The 10,670-nt window shown below is 38.1% G+C and overlaps 1 protein-coding gene across 3 annotated transcripts in view; it reads right to left on the bottom strand.

The window, feature by feature from the left end:
• Positions 1–490: 490 nt before the first annotated feature.
• card11 (caspase recruitment domain family, member 11) overlaps positions 491–10,670 on the bottom strand; it is a 36,663-nt gene continuing 26,483 nt past the window's right edge. For all 3 annotated transcript variants that reach the window (XM_027173878.2, XM_027173881.2, XM_027173880.2), the window contains exons 21-24: positions 9,939–10,124; positions 6,576–6,700; positions 5,064–5,179; positions 491–2,039 (exon numbers count right to left, since the gene is read on the bottom strand). In XM_027173878.2, the coding sequence (XP_027029679.1) occupies positions 1,835–2,039; positions 5,064–5,179; positions 6,576–6,700; positions 9,939–10,124 (632 nt within the window). In that variant the 3' untranslated portion in view covers positions 491–1,834. The remainder of the gene's footprint in view (positions 2,040–5,063; positions 5,180–6,575; positions 6,701–9,938; positions 10,125–10,670) is intronic.

The raw sequence follows: 10,670 nt of genomic DNA, 5'->3' as shown, positions 1-10,670 counted from the left end.
ATATATATATATATATATATATATATATATATATATATATATATATAGTATATTCCTGTGTATCTTATCTTACAGACATATATGCTCTCGGTGCTCAAGGAGATTGAATCTTTTAACTGTAATAAATAGCTCAAACAGAGACATACTGTATACATTCATTTAAGGCAAGACACTAAAGGGAATAAAAAAAAGATATCACAATCAAAGCGCGTTTTTGCAAGCTGATTTCTTTCCTGTATTTTTTTTTGTATAAGAAATTAAAAAAAAGTACATCTATTTATGAAAATCAGGTTTTGCATAATTAAACACGCATACATTTGCGAACTATGACGTCAGTAGAATCGAATTATTTATTTCAGTGCCATGACGCTACTTCCAAAGGAAGACTTGAAAAATTACTTCATTCACTATTATTTAATCAAGAAAATAAAATTCAATTTATCTTTCAGTATAAAAATCTCAAATAATTACAACAGTTATCAACATTTGGGGGGAAATTTCTTTCTTAAATAAGTTTTAAGAGAGGAATAAAGGTGGGAAGGAATAAAGGTGGAAAATTGCAAGAATGCAGTAGATGAACTATATAAAAACCCTACTGTGAGAAAAGGAAAAAAAACGGTTGTAAAAACGTCACAAGAACTGAGGCATATTATCCCAAGTTTTTCCGGGACGTACAGTATTATATGATATAAAATGATTGTTCCTCAAAGCTGGCAACATCGGGGACGAGTTTTGATTTGTTGATTGCTACATTTTAAGACGTTGTTATGCATTTATCCGTTATTGACTACACCTGTAGTGTCTTGCCATCAACACATTAGTTAGTAACACATTTATAATTATGCACAAGTTTGAAATGATGTGAAAGTTATCACAGGATTCTACGTCAAGCTCGAGGGCCCTTAATTTCACAGCAGAGAGAACATCTGGCTTTCAGAGGCAAATCACTGACATGGTCCTAGTTCCCCTTTTTTTTTACTTCTTCTGTGAGTTACATGTGGAACTTTTGTAATGTTACAGCTCCGGAAGAACATCTCTCTCCATGTCATATTCTAATCACTCACACGATTCATCGTTCAGTCAAACTTAATGCTGCATGTTTTTTTTTTCCCCAAATGCACTATTGATTACACAGCATGTGTATACTGTACCTAATGAAAGAATCTATAACAAGCTAAGACAAGTTATAGACAAACATGGGGTAGAAATGACATAGACTTTCTTTTAAATAATGCACAGCATGTTGGCTGTAAAATAAATATACTGTGAACACAGCAATGGAGTAAAATAAATCAGAGCTCCGGTCCATCGTTTAAGCAATACAATGATAAGGGCATCAAATTCGGTTTCGAATTATCAACATTCATCTTGTTTGTGGTCACTCAGGATGATAAATGAGAGCTGCAGTGAGCATTTACAAAGGGATAAAAAAAATAAATAAATTTAAAAAAAAAAAGTGAATGGAATCTATCAGAATGCTGTGCCTTATTGGGTAATACATATACAATGTGAAGAAAATAATGTTTTATTGAGCGCAGCAGCACGTCAGGAGATAGAAAAATCCTTTGAATGAGAACGCTTCCACTTCTGGCTGGGACTGTTGTCAGAAAAAAGACAATCCTGGGGCACATTTTCTTTTTCACTGCACAGGAACCACACACCTCTGCATCACTTCCTCTTTGCATTGCAGCGGCTTGCTTCTACATTCCAGTGCCAACAAACGCGACAGAGTTTCAGAGATCAGTGAAAGAGATCTGTGTCTGCGGCTCTGTGTGTGTGTGTGTGTGTGTGTGTGTGTGTGTGTGTGAGTGCGCGTGTGTGTGTGTCAGGTGATCTACAGCAGGTCTTGCTCCACCCACACTGTTTTCTTCTGCTCCTCCAGGATCTTGTCCTTAATGAACCGGAGAAGATCCTCCACTCCGCTCCATGAGTCAGGCTCCACAGTGGCGTAGAGACACGGCAGGGCTTCCAGCTCTTTCTCCTTAGCGCGGCACATCTTTAGGAATTCGTCTTCTGAGTCCACCTTCAGAGGCAGCCTCCTGTAAAATGTTCAGGTCCATTAGTCACAAAAAAGAGAAATTCTTTAATGTATATATATATAAAGAGGAAAACAGCTGCAGCAGGAGAACAAAACACAGAGGGAAAACTACAGCAATTCAGTCAGTATCAAGTTCTAGTTGTCCAATGAGACTAGAGGTTGCCAGGTCTGTAGAAATCACAACTGGATTAGTTTACTTTTTGGGGTGTTTTGGGGTGTCCCTATTCTAAACCCACAGGGATTATATTGTATTAATCCCCTTTTACCACCTTTTATAATAATCTCTTCTCTTCTCTTCTGTGAAGACTTTCCACTAGATGTTGGAGTGAGTCTGTGTGGATTTGTGTTCATTCAGCTACAAGAGCATTAGTGAGATCAGACACTGATGGTGTAAGAGTGAGGAGGTCTGGGGTTCAGTCGGTGTTCAGTGGGGTTGAGTCAGAGTCAGGGCTCAGTGCAGGACACTCGAGATCTTCTCAAGTTCTTCTTCTACTTTCTAACACAGGTTCATTGTCGTGATAGAACAGTGTTTGAGTTCCAGTGAAGGGAAACTGTAAGTCTATTGCAAACAGAGGCGTTCTGTAGAAATAAATTTTGTGGTAACTTTCTGAGGAAAAACCGCATACAAGTGTAATAGTGTGAAGTTTGCACTGACACGTAGCTATATAGTGTATATTACATCATAAATTCGATTAATATAAAAAATTAATTTAGCAATGTGATCTGTTTTGTTTTAGTAACTTTGGTAATTGTTACTTGGAAACCCTGCAGTGACTGTACCATATGTGTTACAGGTGTTACCATGGAAACAAAACAGGATTTCTCTCAGTTTATACTTATACAATATTTTGCTTATATATATATATATATATATATATATATATATATATATATATATATATATATATATATATATATATATATAAATGTGTGTGTGTGTGTGTGTGTGTGTGTGTGTGTGTGTGTGTGTGTGTGTGTGTTATTAGTTAATAATATTCTAGTAAATATTGAATGCAATTTTTTTAATGAAAGACATTCATATGATTGAATTATTTTACTGTATTAATTTTTTTTTTATAAAATACAGTATGAACATTATCAGAACATTATCTTTCTCTCTTGCACATATCTCAACCACAAGTTCCAACATTTTAAAATAAGAAAAAAGTAAAAAAAAACAAATGATAGAAATGGTTGAGATATGTGCAATAAAGAAAGATAAAGTTCAGGAAAACATACTGTGCTATACAATAAAAATAAAAATAAAACACAGTAAAATAATTCAGTCATATGAGCATGACACTCAGCAGCTTGACAGCTGAATCTGACAAGATTTTGATTAAATTAAATCTAACCTAAAAAGTTGTTTTAAATCACACTTAAAGGTGGGGTCTCCATTGTTTGAAAGCCAATGTTGACATTTGAAATCACTAAAACAAACACGCCCCCAACCCAATTGGGTCCCACCCCTGTTTTGATAGCTCCGCCCCACACATACATCAGACAAGTATAACCCAAGTATAACCCCGACAAGTATTATTGCGTAACCTGTTGGGGCAGCTGACCGAGGGTATATTTTTATCAATAAATGAACTCAATGAGTAATACTGTGGTAATACAAATGTGTTTTTGTAGTACTGTGTGTTGTACCGTGAAAGGTTTAACTCCGTTTCACGCGGAAGGAGACGGTCAACACCTACAGTAGAACCCGAGGCAGAGCTAATGTTAGAGGCAGAGGTCGGAACGTTGCTGCCGATAACATGGAAACAGAAAACTTGGAGCGTGTGCACATGTTTCAGGCACAAAGACTTGCAGTAACACAAGTATGTGTATTGATTGATTTAATATTCTGAACTTTAATTGATAGAAAGCCATATTCTGTTAGTCCTACTTCTTGCCTGATCGTAAGCCTTTCTTCGCTTTCTTTCTTTGTTTTTATCCGCCATGTCAATATTAAAACCGCTGTCTGCTAACATCACACATGCGCACTGAACAGTCTCTCCGCACATATTGACAAGACACGCCCCTTTCTGCTCATTGGCTACACCTTAGTTTTGTTTTTGTTTGGTTTGGTGGGCCAACGCAGTTTTCTGAAGCTTTTCTCAAACAATGGAGACCCCGTCTTTAAGTATTGAAGCTACAAGCATCTTTATGCACACAGCTTGTTTTTACCACCAGGTTTGTTAAATAAATTCCTTACTAGTTTGATCTCTGCAGGAAGACAGTCATGGTTAGATTCAAAACTAAATAAAAACTCCTGGTGAAATATTCATGATATTTTTGCTTCCTTGAAGCAGATTTGTCATATTAGGTTATAAGCAGAAAAGTGAATTCTTCGACTTTTTTGGATGTTTTTCAAGACACATTTGACAGAATTTCAGGTATATTTGTACATTTTTTGAAAATGTATTTATTCATTTTATTTAGTAGAGTAATTAAGTCAGTCATTCAGTTAGTCAGACAGTAGGTAATTCAGTCAGTCACTCAGTAATTCAGTCAGTCAATAATTCAGTCAGTCAGTAATTCAGTCAGTCATCTGTCAGTCAGTCAATCTATAATCTAGTCAGTCAGTCAGTCAGTAATCTACTCAGTCAGTCAGTCAGTAATTTAGTCAGTCAATCAGTAATTTAGTCAATCAGTCAGCCAGTAGTTTAGTCAGTCAATCGGTCAGTAATTTAGTCAGTCAATCAGTAATTCAGTCAGTCAAAAATTCCATCAGTCAGTCAGTCAGTCACTCATTCAGTAATTTAGTCAGTCAGTCAGTAATTGATTCAGTCAGTCAGTCATTGATTCAGTCAGTCAGTCAGTAATTGATTCAGTCAGTCAATAAGTGATTCAGTCAGTCAGTAATTGATTCAGTCAGTCAGTAAGTGATTCAGTCAGTCAGTAATTGATTCAGTCAGTCAGTCAGTAATTTATTCAGTCAGTCAGTAATTCAGTAATATGATTTATTTAAATGGCAAAATGTAAACCGAGATCTACTTGATTACTGAAACCCTGAATTTATTTATTTATTGCTGCTTACTTTAATTTCTTGATGTTCTTCTCACAGATTTTGATGAAGATGACGATGGGGTAGATTTCTCTCCTAAGTAATTCTTTTGCACAGCTCAGATCTGCTTCCAAGAGACAGTGTTTACCCTGCAACAGAACACAGGGTTAGAGCATCAGAGGGTGAACGCAGTCTTACGCAGTCTTAGAAGGCAAAAAATGTGCCGCATCAGCTATAAGTGAGTCATAATGCAAGGAATGAACAGACCGAACAGATTTCAGGCAGCAGAGAAACATCTACATGGGCTTATTTCCATAATTTGGGTATTCAAGTGAAACCATGGTTTAGGTTTTGTTTCCCAAATCGTGTTGTGCTGTTTCTGGGGGTTTTTTTCACACAGCTTTCAGAGGTACACTATTCACAGTGTAAAAAGTTCATGTGTCTCCTGACATATTCATCAGTGAGGCATGAAAATGAAGCTTCTAATCACCTGACAAAACCTTAAGGAGCTCTCTCTCTCCGTAAGCCAGGTTCTACAGTTCTACATCACTCTCCAGCTCTCCTCTGTTTAAACAAGAGTGGAGAATCAGAGCAGATCTCTATGAATTAGTTGTCAGACTGCCAGCGCAATTGTCACCCAAATTTCTGGGTCAGCTAGTGATCCTAATAAGAATGATACAGCTCAATGCAACAAAATGGTGGCACCGAAGAAAGTTGAACAACAAAACATGACTGTATTTAATCAAACTGATCTACCAATCTAAAAGGGATTTTCAGACCTTTCGGTGCTTAACATCGGGTTCTAAATCCTGCATTGAACACTGGAGAAAGGAATGTTTGACACGTAAGAAAAGAAACCCAATCAGAAACTGAACAGCATGTGCCTGATATCAGGTGAGAACCAGGACGAAACATACGTCAGGCTGAAAGGTTAGCAGGATTTGGATATCAACGAACACCTGATCAACTACACAACAAATGTAAAAAGAGAAATAAAAGATGTACAGAACCTTATCAGGAATGGCGGACGAGGACCCAAATGCAAGACACAGACCAGGCACAGTTCAATATAAAAGACAGTCTTGTAATCCAAAGCATGGGCAAAAGGGGCAATGCAGAGCAGGCAGAAAGAAGGGTAAAAAACATTCCAAAACAGGAAAATAGAGCAGAGTTTAGGGCAGGCAGGAAAAGCAACTACAGAAACAGGCAGGGTCTGTTTTTTGAGTCCTCGTCTGTTCAGTGTTTGTCTGTGCTGTGTCAGTTTCCTGGATTTGGGGATTTTTTGTTGTTTTTGTTAATAAATTGTGTTTCTGTTATCCCTGCATTTGGGCCTGGTTTTATCCTTGAAGTCATCCACTTTTCTGACAGACCTGAACTTTTTTGAATCATTGATGTAAAAGTGTTAGATTATGAAGACCCAGAATTCATTGTTAACCCTGAGTAAAGTATGAGCTATGTGCGAATTCAAACTATTTAACCCAGGATCCTGTTTATCTGGAGTTTCCAATCATACAGGAGGAACTATTTCAAGCATAAATAACATACCTTAAATGCAACAGCTTCGATGTTCTCAGGGGTGATGCACTCGTACGTGCTTGCCTGCCTTTCCTTTGAGAAGATGATCGGCTCTATCTTTTGCTTCATGAGGAATTCTTCTCTTGTCAGGATGTCTGAAAAGACGCCAAATTCGGACAGGGAAGACACACACAGACACACACAGACACAGACACAGACACACACACACACACACACACACACACACACACACACACACACACACACACACACATTAGTTCAATCATTTGTATATTGTTTATAACAATATATATAGTTATAGGCAATGGTATTGAGGAAAAACTCCCTGAGATGATATGAGGAAGAAACTTTGAGAAGAACCAGACTGATAAGAGAACCTCATCCTCATTTGGATGACACTGGACAGGAAATATTATGTAAATAATGTCCTTTCTACAACAGTCATCTGTCAGTCAGTCAGTCAGTAAATCATTCATTCATTCATTCAGTCGGTCAGTCAGTAATTTAGTCAGTCATTCAGTCATCTGTCAGTCAGTCAGTCAATCAGTCAATCATTCATTCATTCATTCATTCAGTCGGTCAGTCAGTAATTTAGTCAGTCATTCAGTCATCTGTCAGTCAGTCAGTCAGTCAGTCAATCATTCATTCATTCATTCAGTCGGTCAGTCAGTAATTTAGTCAGTCATTCAGTCATCTGTCAGTCAGTCAGTCAGTCAGTAAATCGGTCAGTAATTCAGTCAGTAATCTAGTAATCTAGAAAATATTTTACATTTCATCCAGTCTTGCAATCCTACCACCTGCCTATTGGATACACTCCCTTCCACTATGCTTCAGACCATCTTGCAAGACCTTCTGCCCTTCATTACCACTATCATCAATAGATCCATAACATCTGGTCAGGTTCCAACTACTTTTAAGTGAGAAAGGGTTATTCCTATCCTAAAGAAACCTGCTCTGGATCCATCAGACATCAGTAACTACAGACCGGTATCACTTCTCTCATTTTTTTCAAAAATTCTTGAATGCATTGTCTACAATCAACTGTCTTTCTATCTCTCATAGAACAACCTCCAAGATCCAACCAGTCTGGCTTTAAAGCAGCTCATTCCACAGAGACTGCCCTTTTGGATGTCTCAGAAAAAACAACATGCTGCTAGATCAGCCAAACAATCATCCGTCCTTATCCTCCTCGACCTTTCAGCAGCGTTTGATATGGTCAACCACAAGACTGTCTTGTCCACCCTCAGGAGTCTTGGGATTTGTGGATCAGCTTGGGAATGGTTTGCTTCCTACCCTAGCTCATATAAGGTAATATGGAGGGGAGTGACATCTGCTCCACGTAGACTCTCCACTGGTGTCCCACAGAGCTCAGTACTTGGTCCTCTTCTATTCTCACTGTATACTCACTCTCTTGGTGAAGTTATTACCTCACATGGGTTCCCTTACCACTGCTATGCTGATGATACACAACTTATCTTCTCTTTCCCACCCTGAGATGCCACAGCTTCTGCTCGGATCTCAGCATGTCTGGCAGAAATATCATCATGGATGACTGCTCATCAGTTAAAGCTCAATCCTAGCAAAAGTGAACTGCTGTTCATCGCAGGTGATTCATTACCAGGTCATGACCTTGCTATATCCCTGTACAACGATCTGATCACCCCTTCAGCCACAGTTTGCAACCTTGGAGTAAATATGGACAATCAGCTGTCCTTTTCCTCTCATGTTGCTAATGTGACTCGCTCATGTCGGTTCCTTCTCTACAACATTAGAAGGATTCGGCCATTATTGTCCATACAGACTGCTCAGGTACTTGTTCAGTCTCTTGCCATCTCTAGACTGGATTACTGCAACACACTGCTGGCAGGTCTACCTATGGACGCAATTCAACCTCTGCAAATGATCCAAAATGCAGCTACATGGCTTGTTTTAAACCTGCCTAAGTTCTCGCATACCACCCGGCTGCTGCGATCCGTAGCTCTGGATAAGAGCGTCTGCAAAATGATGTAAATGTAAATGCAGTCAGTCAATTAGTAATTCAGTCACTCTATCAGTAGTTCAGTCAGTCGGTCAATCAGCCAATAAGTAATTCAGTCAGTCAATCAGAAGTGCAGTCTGTCAGTCAGTCAGTCATCTGTCAGTCAGTCAAGCAGTAATTTAGTCAGTCAGTCAGTCAGTCAGTCATCTGTCAGTCAGTCAAGCAGTAATTTAGTCAGTCAGTCAGTCAGGCAGTCAGTCATCTGTCAGTCAGTCAAGCAGTAATTTAGTCAATCAGTCAGTAATTCAGTAATTCATTCATTTAGTCAGTAATATGATTTATTTAAATGCCAAAATGTAACCTGAGATCTACTTAATTACTGAAACTCTTATTAAAGTTCTTTATTTCCTTTTTATTTAGATAGATTAATAGATTATTTTTAAATAAATTATTATCTCATGACTCTGGATTATTGATCAGAAGGTCAGGGATTCAAGCCCCAGCACCTCAGGACAACACTCTCAGGCCCTTGAGCAAGGCCCCGTAACACTCTCTGCTCTACAGGCTCTATATCATGACTGACCTTGCACTCAGTCCGCGACTTCCTAACAAGCTTCAATAGGAAGGATAGATTTTCCCTGTGCTGTCATGTATATAATACAAAAAACTTTATCGTGTTAAATCCTTAAAATTCTCCTATATACTTTAATAGTAATCTTTTTTATAGGCTAATTTGTTTACTCACTCTCTCACTCATGTGATTCTAACTGGCTAATTAGTGAAATGAGCAGTAAACATCTTGTTAGTAAGCATGACGCTAGAGAATATTATTTCTGGTGCAAAAGAGCTGGCAGCTTTTTTGTGTGTAACTGCTGAACTTTCAACACATGATACCCAGTGACCCAGTAGCCTGTGGTGGAAAGTGCTGACTTAAGCACAAAAGTCTTAAACACAAAGGACAATCGGCAGCATGAACACGACCAGAACGATCCTTGGATTTATAATATCCAGTTCAGAAAATGTTTTGTCCTACAGTAAGTTTGCGTAATTCTGAATAGGTGACACACCACTACTTTGTGTATATTGTGGTAGATTTCAAATCTTTTTTAGCTTCAAATCTGAGGAATGCAATTGTTTCTGAATTAAATGTTAAACTCTTACTATAATGTATATATTAGGGTCTGAAATTTTCCATCTATCCATTTTGTAGTATAGTGCTTATTATATAGCACAATCAAATCAAATAGCATTTCGATCCGACATGATTAGTATTGATCTGTACCTTATACCTTCTTGTCACCTTTGTAAATACACGCCTTCTTTTTAATTAAATGATTAAATGATCGTTTTATCTGTTAACCTGTGGGCTCACTTTGACCGTCGACTTTGCTTACCTGGCTTACAGATGTTGAACTCCATTGCACCTCCTGAGTTGAGGAACTTCTGGACGATGGTTTTGGCCAGGATGTTGGGAGAGAAGAGCACGGGCCGTTTGCGTGGGCAGTGATGTGGTGTCACCGGGCTGTACGGGATCAGGTTTAGATCGTTCTTGTTCAGATCGTTCTCCGAGTCAGAGGAATCTAAAAAATTTACATAGCAGTCTTACAGGAAAGTTTGAGTATAAAAAAAAATCATATTGTATGTCTCTAATACTTGTGTTAATGTAATTTAAGTTCATTTTCTGTAATTAGCATATTTAAGTGTGTATTTACAGAAACTAAGCTACTGTAATCCATCTTTAAAAGGCAAAAAGGTTTCATTCTCAGTGCTAACTTTACTCTCGCATGTGTGGTTCATCACAGGATTTTGAGACATAACAAAAGTAAGACTGAAAAAAAGCCAACTATATGTGAAAGCTAATGACTGTCGGTTAGCATTGTTTCATTTGCATAAAAGCCAGCATGCTTTTCATTCATTGTTATCCATGTTGATTTTTTGCACTGACATGCAGTGAGTCTTCAGCAAACCATCAGCTCTCTGAAAACTCAGCAGATATGAGCAGAATTTCCATTGCCGTAGTTTTAGCAGAACTGTAGTGGAGTAGTGGAAGCTATAGATCATAAAGCTATTATATGAGCCTTCAGACCCATGGGTGAGAATGAGACAAAGCAGACTGGATCTGTCAT

This window comes from Tachysurus fulvidraco, chromosome 24, assembly GCF_022655615.1.
Source record: "Tachysurus fulvidraco isolate hzauxx_2018 chromosome 24, HZAU_PFXX_2.0, whole genome shotgun sequence".
In the NCBI taxonomy this organism is placed as follows: Eukaryota; Metazoa; Chordata; class Actinopteri; order Siluriformes; family Bagridae; genus Tachysurus; species Tachysurus fulvidraco.
This window is presented reverse-complemented; position numbering and strand designations above follow the sequence as displayed.